The following is a 20,995-nucleotide window of genomic DNA, read 5'->3' as shown; positions in this document are numbered from 1 at the left end:
TATATAAGTTTCTTATATCTGTTTCATTTATATTATAAAATGACTATAAAATGAACTGATACACAGAATCAAAATGTGGTGATCGAAGCACAGCTTGTTATGTAACACAATAACAGAATAACAAAAAATAAAAACAGAATAAAACAAGAAAAACAAGAACCTGTCTTTTCCACAGGTTCACTTCCCTGAGTAAAACTTCTTCCAAAAATATAATGTACTGCATGAAATTAAAGACATTAAATTGGTTTTTTCCCCCCTCTTACTAGGTATCCAAACATGAAGATGAAAAAGGGCAGTATGAAACAGGGTCAATGTCAGAAGATGAAGAAACTTTATCTTGGCCCGGACTCAAACTGATAGCTTTACGAAGATCACCAAATGGTTTTGGTTTTACCTTAAGACATTTTATTGTTTACCCCCCAGAATCTGCTATTCAGATATGTTTAAAAGTGAGTGAAATGAATTATGAATAAAACTTTTTGTTGTTATAAGAGGGTTGTAAGAAAAAAAATAGTGACTCTGAATTTTTCTGAATCTTTTACAGGATGAAGAGAATGGAAATAAAAGTGGTATGTTTTCTCTTTGATACTTGTATTTAACTTTCCACTTTTTTGTGAATATTGGAATATACCGTATTTTTCGGAGTATAAGACACACCTTTTTCCCCCCTAAAAGGGGGTGAAAATTTAGGTGCGTCTTATACACCGAATGTAGCCCCCACCCACCCACTGGCCCCCATCCTTTGGCCTCTGCCTCCCAGTAGTTTACCTCCTTGCAGCAAGCAGCAAGAAGAAACAGCTTTCAGCTTCAGCACAGCCTAATTAGCACAAGTTGATTGAATTGGCCTCCCGATTCTCAACTGTTTTGCTCTCAGCTGTTTTGCATGGGCCTCTGCTGCCTGCTGCAAGGAGGTAAATTGGTGGGAGCAGATTCTTGTGCTAATCAAGCTACGCTGAAAACGAAAATGAAAGTAAAGCAGGCTATTTGCTGTTTGCTACAATGAGGCAAAATTGCTGGAAGGCAGAGGCAGATTTCTTTTTCTTATTTTCCTCACCAAAAAAGGTAGGTGCGTCTTATAGTCCGGAGCGCCTTATACTCCGAAAAATACGGTATGTATGAAATATTGGTAGTGTGCAGGGATGAAATGCTCCTGGTTCGGACCAGATCGCCTGATCTGGTAGCGTTGGAGATGGGTGGTTCGCGGAACCGGTAGCAAAAATCCCTGCCCACCCCCATCCCCCATGCCCAGCTGAGCCACACGATCATCAGAGGGTTTTTTTATTTTATTTTTAAAAGCAGTTTTTCTTCGGCAGAAAAAATGCTTTTAAAAATTAAAAAAAAGAGCCTCTGATGATCACGCGGCTCAGCTGGGATTGTCAGAGGCTTTTAAAAGCATTTTTTCTACAAGCTCTTCAGCCGAAGAGGTTGTAGAAAAAATGCTTTTAAAATCCTCTGACGATCCCAGCTGAGTTGCCTGATTGGCAGAGGCTTTTAAAGAAAAAAAGCCTCTGCTGATCAGGCAACTCAGCTGGGATCCTCAGAGCCTTTTAAAAGCATTTTTTTACAACCACTTTACGGAAGAGGTTGTAGAAAAAATGGTTTTAACAGTTAAAAAAAAAAGTTGGCCACGTCACATTACTCCCCCCACGACCAAGCCACGCCTACAGAACCAGTAGTAACAAATTTTAGATTTCACCACTGATAGTGTGTTATTTAATTTATATGTGAAGTTTATAAATGTACATATGCTATGTAGCATTTTCTGTCTACCAAATAGACTCCCAAGTATTTCCCTTTTCCCTCTTGTAAAATTTAATATTAAAAAACAAAAAAAAAACAATTTGGCCATCCATATAACCATCATGATTTGAAGAATGAGGATGAGGAATTTATTTTTTTCCTCTATCTTTTATTCAAAAATAATTTAGATAACATTTTATGTTAATTTGTATATAAGGATGCTAATTGGAAAGCTAACACAGCTCATGAAAGAGAGATACCCTTAAAAATTACATTTGCTGAATTCAGAGTAGTTAGCAGGCTGAGAAATATCCACATTTCCATAAGTCTTCAACTTTTGCCCTTAACTAACTCTAGCAAGCTTTAGTCATGTTCAGTTGTAGATATTACAAATCTTTTATAATCATGAAATTAGAAATTATTATAAGAGTGCTAGGACTGCATGTTATATGTAAGTAGAGTTAAACATTATATAGGCAGTCCTTGGGTTAAGAATGAGATTTGTTCCCAAGTCTGTCTTTAACTCAGTTTTGTATGTAAGTTCTCCTTCCTTAAGCCAATGAATTGGTGAAGCCACACAATGTTTTCACAAACTGCTGAAAATAAACTATATATTAAATTTATATTTATAATATACAATATATATTATAATATACAACATATACATAAGTATATATTAATATTTGTATATTATATAATATATGTTTAATATATTGTAAATATACTAAGCAGTTCGTGAAAACATGGTGCAGCTTCAGCAGTTCATTGGCTCAAGGAAGAATGCTGTCCACCATTTTTACTAATAGGCAGGCTGTTCATAGGTATGAGTTGTCCATAAGTCAGATGGACTGCCTAAACCTTAATGGGATATAGTAGGATACTACATATTTTTATAAGGACAGATGTGAAAATTAGGATTTCTCTAAATAAGTCATCCAAAGCTATACTAGATCAAGTTATCATGTTCGATTATGAGAATGCAGAATTTGTTCAATATCAAATTCATCTTGTTCCCTTGATGACAATAGGGTCTTCAATACACTTTATGAAGAAATGTATCCATATTTTTCTTCATTTTTAAGTCATATACAGAAATGCCTTGGTTAGGAAATGATACAAAATAACTGAAGATATCTAGAGAAAACCTCTCCCTTTGTCCCAGGGTCTCCTCTTTGAATCCTTAGAATCATAAATATGATAATAAATCCATATCAGTAGAAACTAACAAAAGCCCATGGAAGCCAGTTTTAACTGATGCCATCAATTAAAACTGGTGACATACTGGTACACATGGACAAATAATAACATTTTAATTTAATATTAATTAAATTTGTATGCTGCCCAATCACAGGATTCCTTATGGTTTAGCACATACAAAAACACAATAAAGCATTTAAAAAGAACACAGTAACATAGATAAAACTCAAATCAATTTGTTTATCAAACTAACAGAACTGATGTAGGGCAAAAATCTCTAAGGGTGATATCTGTCTCTCTTGGTGAATAGTTAGACAGACTAAGAGCCTTGTGCACGGATCTTAGATATCTGAAAAAATACTATTTCCAAGTTACCCAACATCATTAAAACATTGCAACAGACTGCTGGGAGAAAAAAGAAAAGTTTCTCTTAGCCTTACCTGAGAAGAACTTAGCTCTACTTTCTTTATTACACCAAATTAATTACAATAGTTAGTGACGGTTATATTTGGAGCCAGGAAATTTCATCCTTGACAACATCTCTATGAAGAACATGAAGCAGATGAAAATGGAGGCTAAGACAGAGAGGGTATTGCTTTTTTGTGTGATTTTCAGTATTTGGGTCTGTCCCAGGTGGATGTATTAATACTGAACTATGACAGTATGTGCTATCTTAAAAGAAGCTAAAAAGAGGGTTATTATGCATTTTGAGGGGAATAAATAGCAGCTTAGGTTTGCCCGTACATGGGTGGGGGGGGGGGGGAAATGAAATTTAGATACTAGTTTTACATTTGTGAATTATGAGGTAAATATTGGCAGTTGAAAAAGATAGAAATCTATGTGTTCAAGAGATTGGAGTAAATTAAAAAAAGAAGGATTTGCCATTTAAGTAATTGTAGAATTAAAATGAAGGGAAACAGATGGTAGTTGCAAGACAGCAACTGATATCAAATACTGATCAAATCAATGTTTATTAGCCATTGGATACATTTAAAAAAAAATCTAGTCATTTAGCAGTGAGTATAGGGAGCTTCATGAAAGTTAAAGTAACTACATTGATTTTCTACAAAGAAATAATAGGGATACAGCTAGTTAACTTGCAAAGTTATGACAGACCCCCTCCCCTAATACTTATGACCCAGTTCTGAAGTTTTTATGACTGCTCTCCCCCCCTCCAGTCATGTGACCAGAATTTGCAACATTTTTTCTGAAAACTGGCTACTTCTAGTTTTGGCAAAAATGCCCATAGCAAACAATGGGTTCACTTAACAGTCATCATGGTTGCTTAACAAAACATTCTTAAAAATCAGGTTGATCACATGATGATCTGCTTTTACAACTATAATAACTTACAACCATAATTGGCAGTCTCCATTCTGCTCATAAATTGAGGACTACTTTAATTATTTAGGTTCCTTCATTATTATGCTTTTATGCCTCCTTTATTTTAGTAGCTCAGAAAGAGAGTGAATTGCTTGTTTATTTTGTTACTGTGCGAACAATCTCTCTTATGTATGGACTTCATTTTATTGGGACATGTATTTATTTTATTTATTTTATTTGTAGGGCCATCCAGTTGACTATCAGCTCATAAAAGTGACCCTCCCCCAGGACCTGCTTTAATAATAAAATGAATGAATAAATAAAAGAGTTTAATAATAAATAAAAGAGGGATTTGATTTTCTGGTTGTGGATCCCATCTGAGTTTTTCAATCCTCCTCTTTTTGAACATCCCCTCATGTGTATAAAATACATAATTATGGGTTAAAACCATACATTTTCAGATAAATTAAAAAGTAAAATTGTAAAATAAAACTTACTGATTTCTCAATTATAGATGCATGAACAGTATGCCTCAATAACTGTTTTATTAAAAACATTTTAAGAGCAAGTTAACTTTTAAAACATAGAAAAGGCACCATAAAATTCTGTATTATGAGGGAATAAATAACTCAGAATTCATGCTCAGTATGGCCATATAAGAGTAGCATCAGAAAGTTTATGTTTTTATATCTTTATAAAGTAGCTAAGATATAAGGTAGCCAATGTTCATGTAAGCATACTTGTCATAGTGGATAGATTGGTTTTTTACATGTGAAATTTGCTGCTATGCTGGTGCTTTAATTACATGCCCAGGAGCCACCTAGTGGCATAGTTGAGTAAAAGTATGAAATTCTTTCAAACTTGAGTAGCAAGTGCTCTGAAAGTAATAGATGGAGCTAACTTAGCAAATTATGCTTCACAGCCATCAATCATTGTTGATTGATTGATTGATTGATTACCAATCAGTGAGACATAAATGGTTATGATTCATTTCTGACATTGACTTATCCAAGAATAATTAACAATGTCTGGATTCAGAAATAGTTTTATGCATAAAAACAATTACTTGTTATGAAATTTTCTTACAGGTCATTTAGACTGAACATGGACTATCAATAAATGAGGAAAATATTAAATAATTCTGTCAAGTTCATTCTGAAAAGTTAGCATTTTTTTTCAGTTGTAAAGCCATAGTTTAATGTGTAAGCCTGACTCACTGTAGCTCTTTTATTTTAATAATTTCAGCCAGACCTTAGTGGAAGCCAAATTGCCTCACCCTTTTGCTGATAAAATCTGACACTGTTAACTCCAGAGATGCAGTTTCTTGAAATGGAATCAGGTGTTGTGGGGTTTTATTTCTGAAAAATTACCTGTCTACATTTAAGATTGTTAAAATTAGGAAGTTGTTGATATGCATCATTCACCTTACATGAGTGTTTTTCTCCTGGATTGTGTATCTAATTTTTCCTTTGAATCTAGGATGTAATTGTGATAAGTAGTTACTATTTTCAGAGAATTTGTCAAGTTCACTTTTACAACTAACTAGGTCATAATATATTTTGAGGTAATAAGATCCATAACTGAACTAGAAGTGGTGTGAAATGTGGTTTCCTTTTCTATAATTTGAATCTTGTGTTATTAGATAATGTGAAATTTTAGTGTAATGAGAAATGGGTCAAAGCTTTTCTGTATCTACTTTTTGCATACAAAAATAATGTTGAGCTATTAGAATACTTCAATGTGTTTTGTGATGAATGATTATTGATTTTGCTAGAATTCAGTTCTAGAATACGGGTATCTTTAATTTCTTTTTATATCAGTTATAATTATAAAAATCAAAAAGTGTACTTTTAGTCCTTATTATGAACTAACCTGGAATTTGTGAGTTCTAGTTCCAATTTAGGCATGAAAGCCAACTGGGTGACCAAGGGCCAATCGTTTTTTTAGCCTAACTCAGCTCACAGGATTGTCTTTCTGGAGAAATTTGGAGGAGAGAGAATTAGAAATGCTCTGTGCCCTGAGCTGTTTATGAAAATAATAAAGACAGGATATAAAATAAATAAAACTATTGAGAACATTATTAGATAATTAAAATTCAACATGATGATATAAAGGTGCGTGGGTATATGGTAAGCCTTACCTTATTTAAGTGGAGAATATATGTATGCAGGTAGTCCTTGACTTACAACCATTCATTTAGAAAGTTGCAGCAACCCCACAGTCATATGATCAAAATTCAGACACTTGGCAATTGGTTCATATTTTATGACAGTTGCAGTGTCCCTGGGTTATGTGATCACCTTTTGCGATCTACTGACAAACAAAGTTAATGGGGAGCCCAATTCACTTAACAACCATGTTACTAACTGCAGTGATTCACTTAACACTTGTCATAAAGGAAAGGAAAAGGTTTCCCTCGTATATATGTGCTAGTCACTCCTGACTCTAGGGGGCGGTGCTCATCTCCGTTTCAAAGCCGAAAAGCCAGCGCTGTCCAAAGACATCTCCATGGTCATGTGGCCGGCATGACTCAACACCAAAGGCACATAAAATGCTGTTACCTTCCCACCAAAGGTGGTCCCTATTTTTCTACTTGCATTTTTTACGTGCTTTCAAACTGCTAGTTTGGCAGAAGCAGGGACAAGAACAGGGAGCTCATCCCGTTACGCAGCATTAGGGATTCAAACTGCTGAACTGCCGACCTTTCGATTGACAAGCTCAGTGTCTTAGCCACTGATCCACCGTATCCCTAAGAAATGTCATAAAATGGGGCAAAACTCACTTAACAATTGTCTCATTTAGCAACAGAAATTATGGATTCAATTGTGGTCATATGTTGAGGACTACCTGTACACATACATTCATTCAATTTCATTTCAATTAAATAAGATACTTTTTTTCCTTTTTGAGAAGCATGTTAAATGAAGTAGAGAATATTTATTTATTTATTTATTATTTAGATTTTTATATCGCCCTTCTCCCAAGGGACTCAGGGCAGTGCACAGCCACAATAAAACACATATATCCATAAAGTTTAAAAACAGTTTAAAACATATTAAATAATTTGGCCCTTATATTAAAAAACTAAAACACCCATTAAAATTCGTTATTTCTATAATTCCTCTAAGATATTTTTGTGCACTTATCGTGTTTTCTGTTACTTCTTCTAACCATTTGCCTTTTGATTTTGTGTAATGGTATCCATGGCAACTGCAATTTCAATTTCCTTATTTTCATCTATCAATGAATGCTTTTCAGGCGATGTGAGCTACTAAATCTCATTTTTGCTACAGCTGTAGTCACTTCATACTTATTTAGAAAATGCAGTATAGCTATTCCATTAAATCATTACGGTAAATTATTAAACATTTTTCAGGTCACTGTGGAGCACCCCAACATTCAACATTCTGAGGACCCTAATTTTTTTCAGAAATCTTTTGAGATTTGACTGTTTGCCTATATTAGAATCAACAGATGGAAAAGTAATATATATGTACAGCCAGTACCCATCACCATTGCTAATAATTTTATAAACTGATTTTTTCTTAAAATAGCCAAGCATTTGTCTTTTCACATTTTCATGAGCACCATTTTTGCCATCTCATATTATAGAGATAGTGTAAATAAAGTTCGTTGAAATGAAAAAGAACTATTCTTTCTTTACTCTGTTATATTGAAAATATGTTTCATAGGTTGAAGAATGAGTTATTTCAATCAGCCTGAGTTAAAATTTTTGCAAATAATTTTAACAAAATGCACAACCAGTTTCATTCTTGTCTGGATATGAAATCCTTTTCCTATTTATAGCAATATAGATACAATGTGATGGATTTTCTTCTAATTAAAAAAGAATAAATGTGTCAAAAAGCTTAATCAGTTGTAGAACAGGGAGGAAAAAGCACCATTCATCTTTTGGGCTTGTTTGTTTGTTTATTACCATAATCTACATGCTGCTTCATTTTCAAAACTCTGTGGCATACAAGTGTTAATATATTAAGACTAGAAGCAAAAATTAGTTAATAGAACAATTCACAGGTTAAGGCGAGACTTTAAATTTCATCATTAATTGCAGCTGTGTCAGCCAGAACCTATTTCTTCTGAACCTTTAAAGAAAGATGCTATTACCTGTTGTAAGCTGCAAGAACGTTTGGACTGCAACAGGGTGGAATGGTGGTTGAATAAAAATGTCTAAGGATGGGTTCAGGATGTTCTTGTCCTAATCCATGCATCCCTTTCTCTTGCTCAAGAACTGAAGTAGACTTCACTGAAGTAGCTCGAGGTTTGTATTTTAAAAAGATTCCTTTTGGGAGAGGTTCATGAATTTAAAGACATGGAACATTAGTGGTAATCTTTGTAAAGATTAAATGTTAGGGCAACCACTATCAATCCCCAAGTATTTGCAAAATTCCAGAAAAGTTCTCACAACTTTATAGATATTGGAGGATATTCTAAAGAATGCAGAAGAATGTTGGGATAATTTGTAACAATCTTCAGTTAACATTGACCGTTGAAATTCTATGCAAATGTAGAGGAGAAATGTTAGGTGAGTTAATGGATCATATATAGCCATCATCATTTATTAAGTCTATTTTCTTGGGTCGTTTTAACTGCCTCACAAATATATTTATGGCATTTAATACAGTCAGTACGGTAAACTTATTATGGGTAGTGTCTGCTTGCACTTTTCAATTCATATTTCAAAATAAAATAAGTTTTGAGTAAACCTGCCCATTTAGTGACGTCCATGAGCAACAATTGTTTTTCTTAATTAGTAAATAATTTATTTTTGATAATAAAACTTAGATATAATTTTTCTAAAGAAAAATAGTCTTTTCTAGAAGGACCTAAATTCATCTATTATACAATACAGTTTGTATTTTTCAGTTATAATGGTATGTGCGTGTTAATTTCTGTCTTTCAGCTTTACTATTCAGCTAAGCGTGCTTCCATTGTTATGTGTCTGCTGCTATTACTACTATTACTATTAGTAATAGGGCTGCAAATATCCAGCTGTTCAAGATAGTTATTTGTTTCTAGCTATACATATATTAATGAAACCAATCCACAAAGTTATTTATGCTGTTTCAGAAAATCTTCATAATTACCACCAGACTGAGCTATTTAGATGTCTACCACATACTGCAATTTGTGAAAAAACTGGATAAAAAGTTTATAACACTAGATGCTACAATGAAACTAATAATTCAAAACTTGAATAATTGTCTACAAAATTGTCTACAAAATAAAACTATTAATATTTCAGTAATGAAATGTTGACTTCTTACAAGGATATTCTATATATCTATAAAATATTTCATGGCCTCAATATTTATGTTCCATTTATCTTTTAGGGAGAACAAGAAAGAAGCCTGAGCCAGTGGATACCATATTTGTTAAACAAGTTAGAGAAGGAGGACCTGCTTTTGAAGCTGGACTATCCACAGGTATTTTTCACTTCTCTTTATATAGTAATCATATCTCTGAATCTGGCTGGTATAGGATTTTATAGATAATAATTCAATAGGCAAATTTAAACTTCTTGCCAAATTTCATTGTTTGGCAAATCAGTCTGGATGATTCTCAGACATTTTATATACATGAAGTACGTTTTGTATGTTTTACACGTGCATATAATACCATTAACAATTTAATGGTCATTTGGCAATGGTGGAAATTACTTCACCTCTGTTAGCTCATTAAATTGAGGTTTAATGAAATGTCATAAATAGAATTATTTTTTTCAGTGTTTCTGAACAATAAAAGAACATTTCTTGGATAAGAGTGATATCTAGGTAATTCTTTTTAGGCAGTTTTAATAATTTATGGCTAGTTTTTGTTGGTGGATTTTTAAAAGAGTTAATGAGTTTTGAAAACCATAACCACTTCATATATTGCTAGAAAAGGGCAAGAAGTTGTTCTATATTTCCATATTGTGAGATCCATGTTCTGTAAATGCCATGAGATCTGAAATAATAAATGAGTTCCACACTTGTAGATTTTCATCCATGATAACATAGCTGGTATTATTAGAATAATCCTAGTTATGGTATCGAACATTCTCAGTCACTCAGGTATAGTTGTCTGGAAGCTGAGTCATCTTCCTAGTTCTGGTGTTATAGTAGATGTAAAGAAGACAATTAGAAAATTAGAATTGTTTTTAATTCCCCTTTTGTTAAAACATTTATGTTAGCTTTAAATCAAGAAAAGAATGACTTTGTTTCCTTTTTTTAATCTGTAGGTGACAGAATTATAAAAGTGAACAGAGAAAGTATCATCGGAAAGACATTTTCTCAAGTAATTTCTTTAATTCAGAACAGGTAAACCATTTATTTTTAAATATCATTTGAATTTTCATATAAAATATTTCATATAAATATTTCAAAAAGTATTGATTGATTTATGAAATATGTTCTGTGATAAGATACGATGAACTATAATAAACCTCAAAGTCAAATGGTTGACAAATGAAGGTGAATGGTTTAAAACATCTAGTTTTTCTCCTCTTCCAGTTTAATCATTTCAGTCTTGCTTTTCTTGTTGATAACATTTACAAGAATGAAAATAATTCTGAAGTGAATTTCACCACACTTTACACCAGGGTTTATAGGTATTTTTTTTCCAAAATATATCATACTTAATCCAATCATTTACTAGCCAAGTCTTCTTATGTTTGGTTTGCTAATGGACAGTCACACTAGTCGGGTCAAAAGTCATTCTTCAGGAATATATATCCTTGCTTATCAACCACAATTGGGACCAGGAATTCCGTCACTAAGCAACACAGTTGTAAAGTACGATGTCACCTGATCATGCCAACTTACAATAGCAATTGTGGCAGTTCTAATTGCCATCACTAGATGAATCTTATACAGGTGCTGTATCCTGCAATCACTTGATTGCCATTTGTGACCCCCCTCCTGACTTCATCATTGACTGCTTGATGGAGGCCAGCAGTGAAGGTGGTGATCATGTGACTCTGAGATGTTGCAGCTGTCATAATTATGAGCCAGTTATCAAGTGCTCAAATTGCAGTCTTGTGATTACAAGGACACTGTGAGGGCTGTAATTATAAGGATGTGTGCCATCATAACTTTGAATGGCTGCTGAACAACTGCTCAGTCACAAGGATTATCTACATGTTCATTCAGAAAATGCTTGGTAACCCACCAATGGACACTTCTCCCTGGAAATACTGGCAGGCTTCATTATTAATCCCTTTCTGAATGGCCAGGCAAGCTGTTTGGGGGATTGAATTCAGCCTGTTCTTTCCACCTCTATTTCTTGCTGGTCTGTATAAGCAAAAATGAGCAGTTGACTGGGATTTGGTGTTCCCAAAACATGGCTAGATAGCTGGGATTAATTTAATCCTTTGTAAGTGTGGATCTATTTTACTTGGACTTCAGTAAAGCATTTGATAAAGTAGATCATAACCTACTACTAGATAAAGTAGAAAAATGTGGGTTAGATAGCATCTCCACCAGATGGATTCGTAACTGGCTGACCAACCGCACTCAACATGTAGTCCTCAATGGAGCTGCATCTATATGGAGGGACGTATCCAGTGGAGTACCCCAAGGCTCTGTTTTAGGCCCAGTACTCTTCAACATCTTCATCAATAACTTAAACAGGGGATAGATGGGGAACTCATCAAATTTGCAGATGACACCAAGCTGGCAGGAATAGCAAATACTCCAGAAGATAGGCTCAAGATACAGAAGGATCTTGACAGACTTGAACATTGGGCGCTATCTTACAAAATGAAATTCAACAGTGAAAAAAGTAAGGTTTTACATTTAGGGAAGAAAAACAAATGTACAGGTATAGTATATGTATTATTGCTCAATAGTAGTAACTGTGAGAGGGATCTTGGAGTCCTAGTGGACAACCATTTAGATATGAGCCAGCAGTGTGCAGCAGCTGCCAAAAAAGCCAACACAGTTCTGGGCTGCATAAACAGGGATAGAATCAAGATCACGTGAAGTGTTAATACCACTTTATAAGGCCTTGGTAAGGCCACACTTGGAATACTGCATTCAGTTTTGGTCGCCACGATGTAAAAAAGATGTTGAGACTCTAGAAAGAGTGCAGAGAAGAGCAACAAAGATGATTAGGGGACTGGAGGCTAAAATATGAAGAACGGTTGTAGGAACTGGGTATGTCTAGTTTAATGAAAAGAAGGACTAGGGGAGACATGATAGCAGTGTTCCAATATCTCAGGGGTTGCCACAAAGAAGAGGGAGTCAAACTATTCTCCAAAGCACCTGAGGGTAGAACAAGAAGCAATGGGTGGAAACTAATCAAGGAGAGAAGCAACTTAGAACTAAGGAGAAATTTCCTGACAGTTAGAACAATTAATAAATGGAACAACTTGCCTACAGAAGTTGTGAATGCTCCAACACTGGAAATTTTTATATGCTTTTAAAAAATGCTTTTAAAAGGCTCTGATGATCAGGCAACTCAGCTGGGATCATCAGACCCTTTTAAAAGCATTTTTTCTACAACCTTTTCAGCCAAAGAGGTTTTAGAAAAAATGCTTTTAAAAGTTTTAAAAAAAAACAACCTCTGATGATCGCGCAGCTCAGCTGGGCATGGGGGGTGGCCAGGGATTTTTGCTACCGATTCTCTGAACCACCCATCACCATCGCTACCGGATTGGGAGATCCAGTCTGAATCTGTTGTGGCCCGCCAGATTGGAATCATGGCTGATCCCAATGACGAGGAGGCTGGTGTGGGGTTGCGCCAGCAGCCGGCGCAGCCGGCGCTCTCATCAGACAGCGAGGAGGTGGAAGAGGATGTGGTGCCAGAGGCAGAGACTCAGCCAGGGCCTTCAGAACCTCCAGAGGCTCCTTCAAGTGGAGAGAGCGAAGTGGAGGAGCCTCTCTTCGAGCACACAGGGCTGCCAAAAGGCAGGAGTGGCTACTCAGGAGGAGGAGGTCTCCTCGAGAGTAAGGTTTAAGGATAATTGGCCACTCCCTTAGCCTATTTAAGTCTCATGCAGTTAGTAATTTCTTGCTGGAAACAACGTGTAATTATTACAGAGCATTTTGGAGAATGAGTGTCTTATCGTATCTTGTTTTCTGGGCTGGTTGCCAACCTTTGCGGGAGTTTGTTTTTTCTTGGTACATTATAACTTTGATAAGGACCGTTGGTATGTGTCACAATCCTTGGGAATCCAGAGCTGGGGCAGAACAGAACTGGGAGCATTTCATCCCTGCCTGAGATAGAAGATGAAACAACTGAAGCACATTTTCATAGGATTTGCCCCTGCCTACTGCCTTCATACAGGTAGTCCTTGACTTACAGCCATTTAAAATGACAACAGCACTGAAAAAAGTGATTTATTACTGTTTTTCACACTTACGACTGTTGCAGCATTCCCATGGTCATGTGATCTAAATTTGAATGCTTGGCACCTGGTTCATATTTATGACAGTTGCAGTATCCCAGGGTCATGTGTTCCCCTTTAGTGACCTTCTGAGAAGCAAAGCCAATGGGAAAGCCAAATTCACTTAATCATGTAAGTGTTACTAACTTAACAACCGTGGTGATTCACTTAACAATTGTGGCAAGCAAGAAAGGCCATAAAATGGGGCAGAACTCACTTAAGAACTTTCTCATTTAGCAATAGAATTGCTGGGCTCAGTTGTGGGCGTAAGTCAAGGACTATTTGTGTTTATATTGGAAACTACAGTATGAACAGGAGATATTCTAAATGTTTTATTTTCTTTTAATTTAATTAATTAATTAAATTTATTTTTCTAAGTGGCAGGAATACATTAATTTCATCATTTATTTTTGCATAATAAATTATCTGCATGGAGGTAATTTTGAAAACAAATGCATGGGTTGTGCTTTAAAAAAATACAAGTGACTCATAGCAGATAATATTAAAAGAAATAAATATATTCTGTGCTGGGTTTTTCTTATATTCTCTGGATTTTTGAAAAAGGGTAAGTATTAAAGTTATTAATATTCCTATTTTTATAGCTAGAAATGAAATTCCTTCTCAAATTGTTAGTATATTAATTTATTTCCTTGATAATAAAGTTGTGTATTTATTTTTCCCACAGTGATGATGACTTGGAACTCAGTGTTATGCCAAAAGATGAGGACATTCTTCAACTTGTAAGTTATACTTCTAACCTGAAATCTAAAATCAAAGTCTCCATAACATTCCTGCAAAAGGGATTCAAGTCTTTAATTAGCATATTGAATGTAACAAAGCTTTGAATAACTCTATTTCTGTATTTATAAATGATCACTCACCCCTCTTATTCTATTCTACTTTATTTTATTTTATTTGCAATTTTAGTGCTGTAAAACTAGGTAAAAACGAACTAGCAAAAAAGATACTTTTTGTGTTTCTTATAGTTCATTTTAGTGAAATGAATATAAATTATGTTGCCTTCTTATGGAACAGATGCACTCTACTCTTCTGAAATGCATCTTGGGGGTGGATAAATCTCTACCAACTCCAGGAGTAAACTCACATTTGGGTATAACCCCTATACCCGTGATGATGAACCTATGGCACACGTGCCAGAGGTGGCACACAGAGCCCTCTCTGCTGACATGCGCACCATTGCCCCAGGTCAGATCTCCGTGGCGTTTATTTTGTGAGCTTCTGTTTCCCTGCAAACAACAAAACAGAAGCTCATGAAAGAAAAAGATCTTAACTCTTGCTGCGCATGCCTGCAGCTCCACATGTGCATGTGTGCATGTGCGTGTGTGTGTGCGTGTCTGTGTGTGCACATGCATGTCCACACAAGTGCACCTTCTTGTGTGTCCACGCAAGCATGTGCATGTCCGCACATGTGCGCATACCTTTCAGTTTGGGCATGTGCATGCACACAGTTTGGGCACTCGGTGTCTAAAAGGTTCACCATCACTGCCCCATACAAACCCAGCTAGTAATAATTCAACTACTGAAAATCCTTTCTATGGATCCAGATAGACTATCCAAGCCATGTTTCGAAGAACAGTTGCATGACAGGCTACCTTGAGATTGATCATTCTGCTTTCAGATGTGTCATCTCACAATATGGATTCTCCATCCAATTTCCAGTCCAATGAGATCTAAAGGCCAGCAAAATTTTCAAAGAGTCACTAATGTGACTGTCCCAATATTATCTAGCATCACTTAAATATTTTAAGTTTTTGTAGTGCCTGGCTCAACACAAATCAGCCTCCCAATTCGAAAAAAAACATTTAAAACTGATATGCCTCAATGTCTCAAAAGAGCTTTTGCAAGAGCTTGTTTCAAACAACTAGACTCCCTGGTAAAATATGGGAGATTTCATGGAGTTTCATTTGAAGAAAGACTGTATTTGTGGAACACCAGCCTTGGAAGACAGTGGACATTTTTCATTTAATTTCATGTAAAAACTAAAAAATACTGCGGTACCCAGGAGAAACGGTTTTACTTTTTGCAGCCCATGAATCTGCATATCACTAGGAAAACCGCCTTAGTTATACAAGGGCCATTTCAAAGAGGACAGAAAGTTTAGACCATTTTGGGATTAACTGTTGGGGTGCTAATTTATTGTGAACAAGTCCTATTGTTTTCTTTCTATCTACTTGTTTATTAATATTAGTTTTATACTTTGGTATGGTCAAATGACTAATAAAGTTTATATAGTATTCTATAAATGTTATTAGCTTGAAAGGTAGTCCTCGACTTATAACCATAACTGAGCCCAAAATTTATGTTACTAAGCAAGAGAGTTATTAAGTGAGTTTTGCCTCATTTTAGAACCATTTTTGCCACAGTTGTTAAGTGAATCACTGCATTTGTTAAGTTACTAACATATTAGTAACATTGACTTTGCTTGTCAGAAAGTTGCAGAAGTTGATCACATGACCCCAAGACACTGCAACTGTCATAAATACATGCCAGTTGCCAAGCATCCAAATGTTGATCATGTGACTATGGGAATGCTGCAACAGTTGTAAGTGTAAAAAATGCTCATAAGTCACTTTTTTCAGTGCTGTTGTAATTTCAAACTGTCACTAAACAAATGGCTGTAAATTGAGAAATACCTGTATAAGAACATGAAAATAATTTGATAATCTTCAGAAAAATAGAGATGGAAACTTATTGAAGAGATTATTTTCATCTTGAACTAAGGAAAACATGTTTGCTTTCCTCTTTAATATGCAAAAAGTTTCAGATAAATTCACTTTTTTGATAAATACTGTCAGAATTTGAACATAAAATTTTACTGAAACTTAATGTAAACTGAGATTATGAATATACTTCTAAAAGGTAAACCGCTTCTATTTGCTTGGCTTTCATTCGTTAGAAGTGATACTAGAAATTTCCTTTGGTTCATCTGCTCTAAGTTTTGTCCCATGACCAGCAACAGAAAAAGAGAGGTGATGGTAGTCAGTAATCCCTCTTTAGACGTTGGTATATTAGATCTGTATTTGCTTTTGCCAGTAAACAACCAACCTACTAACAACCAACAACCAACCTAGTTACCTACAGCAATGAACAAAACATAATACAATATCACTATGTTAACTATCATTACAGTTAACACCTAGAAGCCCTCTGTTATAACTTGATTTTAATTAGCTTTGGGGCAGAAGCAGGGGTCTTGTTCAAGCAACATGCAGGCTGATTTGTTTTGAGGTAAAATCCATCCTTGGGCCTTCATAAGAAAGGCCTAGAAGAAGACAAACACTCTGTACTCATGAACCAAGCATCCTGTTTGAGAAGAGTACACGGGAGACTGTTATACCATCTGTGGTTATTCTAAGTTTTGCAAAAGTATAAAGATTAAGGTGTTATCATGACCCAGACACTGAAAGCCTGAATCATAAAAATCCTCATTATCAAACATTGGACCCAAATTGAAAGTGCTTTTTTTGTCTTCTTCAATACAATATATGAAGGTTACCAATTCATCTTGTTAGAATACTTAGGATGATCCAGAGAGCTTCGGGTCTGTTAAGTCTGCAGAAAGGTTTTTAATGAGTGTTTTCTATGTACCCCTTAATTTGTTCTTTTTGCTCACGTCAACAATTTATCAGACAATTATGAAGTATTTTTATAATGTAGGCTTTCAGAGTCTGGGTCATGCTAACATCCTGAGTCATTACTGTTTACAAAAATATTTCAAAGTAAAATAAAATTAGGGTGGTGGAATTAGCCTTAAGTAATTTTGTACACAGGAGTCCAAAGCTTTTACCACCTTTTATATTCCCCCAGAAAGGCTCAAAATAGGATATGTTGTAATGGTCTCTCTCTCTCTCTCTCTCTCTTTTTTTTTTTTTTTTTTTTTTTGCTTTCTGATGGATTACTTCCAGTTAAACTTTGCAAAAGTATGTGTCTAACTTTTTTTCAATAAATTTTTATTTTATTCACAACATTAAAATATGAGCTCCCAAAAAAAGGGGGGCGGAGAACAGAACTAAACAAGATATGTATATGTCAAGAATAATTTCTCCCCATTTAAAAAGAGGCCTATGGTTTATGAATTTCTACAACTCTAATTACCCAACCAATTTGACCTGACATCTAAACTAAACTTTGCAAGTGTGTGTGTCTTTAACATTTAGAAAAGGCAAAGAAGTTCCTTTTTATGCATTAAGGTAATCTATGTATGTATGTCCAGGCATGAATGTTTCCAGTTAATTTTTTCAAAAAATGTGTGTTTACATTCAGAAATACAGGATGCGGTTTAAAATGACTACTTCTAGCATTTAAAGTGCTGGTTTTAAACACATTCAAAATAAAATATTTTGCTTCAAAATATAGGTTTCAAAATGTAGTGAATGGTGATTGATTGATTTAACAAATTTATGTACCCACCCAACTCATACATAGTGATTCCAGGTGGCATACATTAACAATCCAAAACTTAATCCTACACCCATTGTATTTTCAATCTATTAAAGTCAGGATTACCAGACATCAACAGTCATTACAGGTGTTCCTCGATGTACAACTACAGTTGAGCCCAAAATTTATGTTGCTAAGCGAGACAGTTGTTAAGTGAATTTTGCTCCAGGTTACAACTGTTCTTACCCCAGTTATTAAATGAATCTGGCTTCCCCATTGACTTTGCTTGTCAGAAGATCACAAAAGGTGATGACGTGACCCCAGGACACTGCAACCGTCATAAATATAAGTCAGTTGCCAAGTATTTGAATTTTGGTCACATGACCATGGCGATACTGCAACAGTTGTAAATGTGAAAAACAGTCATAAGTCACTTTTTTCAGGGCCATTATAACTTCCAAAGGTCACTAAATGAACTGTTGTAAGTCGAGAACTACCTGTGTCTTTAGGGTTGGTGAACATGGGATTTGGCTTGATGGAATTTGGTAATATCATATCCAATAGAGTTTGTGATTTCATGACATTTTTCTTTTATGGTTGGTCATGCAGTCAGTTGTTAAGACTGGATTCTGCATTTTTGCTACCTATTGAGTCTTTCCCATGCACCTGGGACAGGCAAATGTTTTTGTTGAATAATATTAAAAATATTATTGCAAGATACAAGCTGTTCCAAGTAAAACTGACTTTTGTAGTTAACTAAAAATTATTTGCTCAATGCAGATTGTGTTCAAGACATCTTTTACCACTGGTTCTATCGTTGGGTTTTTGTTTGTTTGTCTTTTGTTTTTTTGGCCAAGCCACTCTGTTTCTATTTGCAGGTCTTTGTATTTTGTGATTTTCTCCAGTTCTTTCTCTTCTGTTTTGCTGTCTACAGGTATTGCCACAACCACTGTCCAGACATTTTTTTGTCTTTCTAATCAACAAATGTTTTTGTGTGTGCGTAATCTACAGTGATATTCACAGTCTAAAACTGGTGACAATAATTCAAGCTTCTTTATTTTCTATTTCTTGTGTCTGCTTTGTGTTCTCACCAGATCTTGCTTGCAACAAACAATATTTCCAATGCACCATTGTTGCTACTTTGTTATGTTGCTACTTTGTAATCAGCCTGTGCAATCATGCAGCAGCTAATGATGTGTTCCACTGTTTCTTCCGTTTCTTTGCAGAGAGGGCATTTTCTGTCAACTGTTCTCGTCTTAATTCTGGCTTTATATGCATTTTTTTTCTTAAGGCTTGGTCTTATTCTGTCAGAATTAGCTGTCTCTTTCTTTAACTTTCCTGTTCTTAGCCATTGGCAGATCTGGTTGTTATTTATTTTGCCTGTTGGCTTTTTATGAACAGGCTATGTAATACTTTGCGCTGCCATGTCTCTTTTCTCGCTTCATTTGGTCTTTCTTATAGACCAGTTTGGTTTCTGCTATTCAATAAGCCTTCATGGTGTCCTAGCTTCAGCAAATCTTTTTCACTGCCCTTCAGAAGGTCTTCCAATGGCCTTTTTCCTTCCACTGTTTGGTATACGTGCAAGATTTCACCCCCCACCAATGCTCCTTCATCTGTCAACATTGCTATGTGGATGAAGGGGATGATTTATTGTTTCTGGTCTTCCTATTCAAGGCTCCCAGTTGATAGTTTGAGTCTAATCCAGTTTTTCAATTGTACATCTAATAACTAGAATGCCCAGGTATTAATCACCTTGATGGTATTTCTGCCATCTAGTTTGAACTTTAAGGTCTTCTTTACATTCTGATGTATTCATTACAGGTAGTCCTTGACTTACAACAGTTTGTTTAATGACTGTTCAAAGTTAGAGTGGCACTGAAAAAAAGTGACTTATGACTATTTTTCACACTTACAACCATTGTAGTATTCCCATGGTCATGTGATCAAAATTCAGATGCTGGTTCATATTTATGATGTTTGCAGTGTTCTAGGATCATTGCCTTTCCGACAAGCAAAGTCAATGGGGAAGCCAGATTCACTTAATAAACCATGTTACTAATTTAACAACTGCAGTGATTCACAAACAACTGTGGCAAGAAAATTTGTAGAATGGGGCCAAATTCACTTAGCAAATGTTTTGCTTAGCAATATAAATTTGGGCTCTATTATGGTTGTAACTCAAGGATTACCTGTGCTAAACTTCTTCTTGACTTCAGTATACCTGGTATAGTCAGCTTGAAGGATGCCCAGGTATATGTAGTGATCTTCTTCATCCATACTTTTGATGTTATTTCTACAGGGCATCTTGATTCTGTTACTTTTCACTATTTTCACCCTGTTGATGGTAAGGATAGCACATTTGTCCAATCCAAACTCCATTGTAATATCTTGGCTGTATGTCTATGGAGATTCTCAGTCATCCAGGTCATGGTTGTCCCAAAGGTGCTTTTTTTCAAGAGGCAACTCTATTTTCTGTTTTTTTCTTTGAAGACATTTCACTTCTCATCTAAAAAGCTTCTTCAGCTCTGATTGGATGGTGGGATATAAATTTCTCCATTCCCCACCATCCAGTCAGAGCTGAAGAAGCTTCTTGGATGAGAAGCGAAACATCTTCAAAGAAAAAAACCATAAAATCCAGTTGCCTCTTGAAAAAAAGCACTTTTGGGACATCTTGGCTGTATATTCAGCATTGAGCATTTTGTTTAGAATGTTTATCACACTTTTATTATTGTTATAAATAGCAAAAGGCAGCAAACATATTTAATATTCATTCCTCCTCCTATTTTCTTCACAACTCTGTGAAGTGAATCAGATTTCAAGAGAGCAACTGGCCTAAAGTCATCCAGCTCACTTTCATTTCTAAGGCAGGATTAGAACTCACAGTTGTCTGACTTCTCTCTTGGTGCCTTAACCATTGGAGATTTACCAAGAAATAAAAGATAAACATGA

The 20,995-nt window shown here is 35.3% G+C and overlaps 1 protein-coding gene across 19 annotated transcripts in view; it reads left to right on the top strand.

Moving 5' to 3' along the window:
* The window catches only part of ARHGAP21 (Rho GTPase activating protein 21), an 85,164-nt gene that overhangs the window by 40,129 nt on the left and 24,040 nt on the right, over window positions 1–20,995 (top strand). For 15 of the 19 annotated variants that reach the window (XM_087892891.1, XM_087892889.1, XM_060684290.2 and 12 more), the window contains 5 exons: window positions 267–449; window positions 545–569; window positions 9,612–9,704; window positions 10,499–10,577; window positions 14,331–14,385. In XM_087892891.1, the coding sequence (XP_087749017.1) occupies window positions 267–449; window positions 545–569; window positions 9,612–9,704; window positions 10,499–10,577; window positions 14,331–14,385 (435 nt within the window). Of the gene's footprint in view, window positions 1–266; window positions 450–544; window positions 570–8,332; window positions 8,540–9,611; window positions 9,705–10,498; window positions 10,578–14,330; window positions 14,386–20,995 lie in introns of those variants that run through there. The other 4 variants (XM_087892894.1, XM_060684293.2, XM_087892896.1 and 1 more) reach the window with 2 other exon arrangements.

The sequence above is a fragment of the Pantherophis guttatus genome, chromosome 4 (assembly GCF_059756535.1).
Source record: "Pantherophis guttatus breed Tessera chromosome 4, ASM5975653v1, whole genome shotgun sequence".
Lineage (NCBI taxonomy): Eukaryota > Metazoa > Chordata > Lepidosauria > Squamata > Colubridae > Pantherophis > Pantherophis guttatus.
This window is presented reverse-complemented; position numbering and strand designations above follow the sequence as displayed.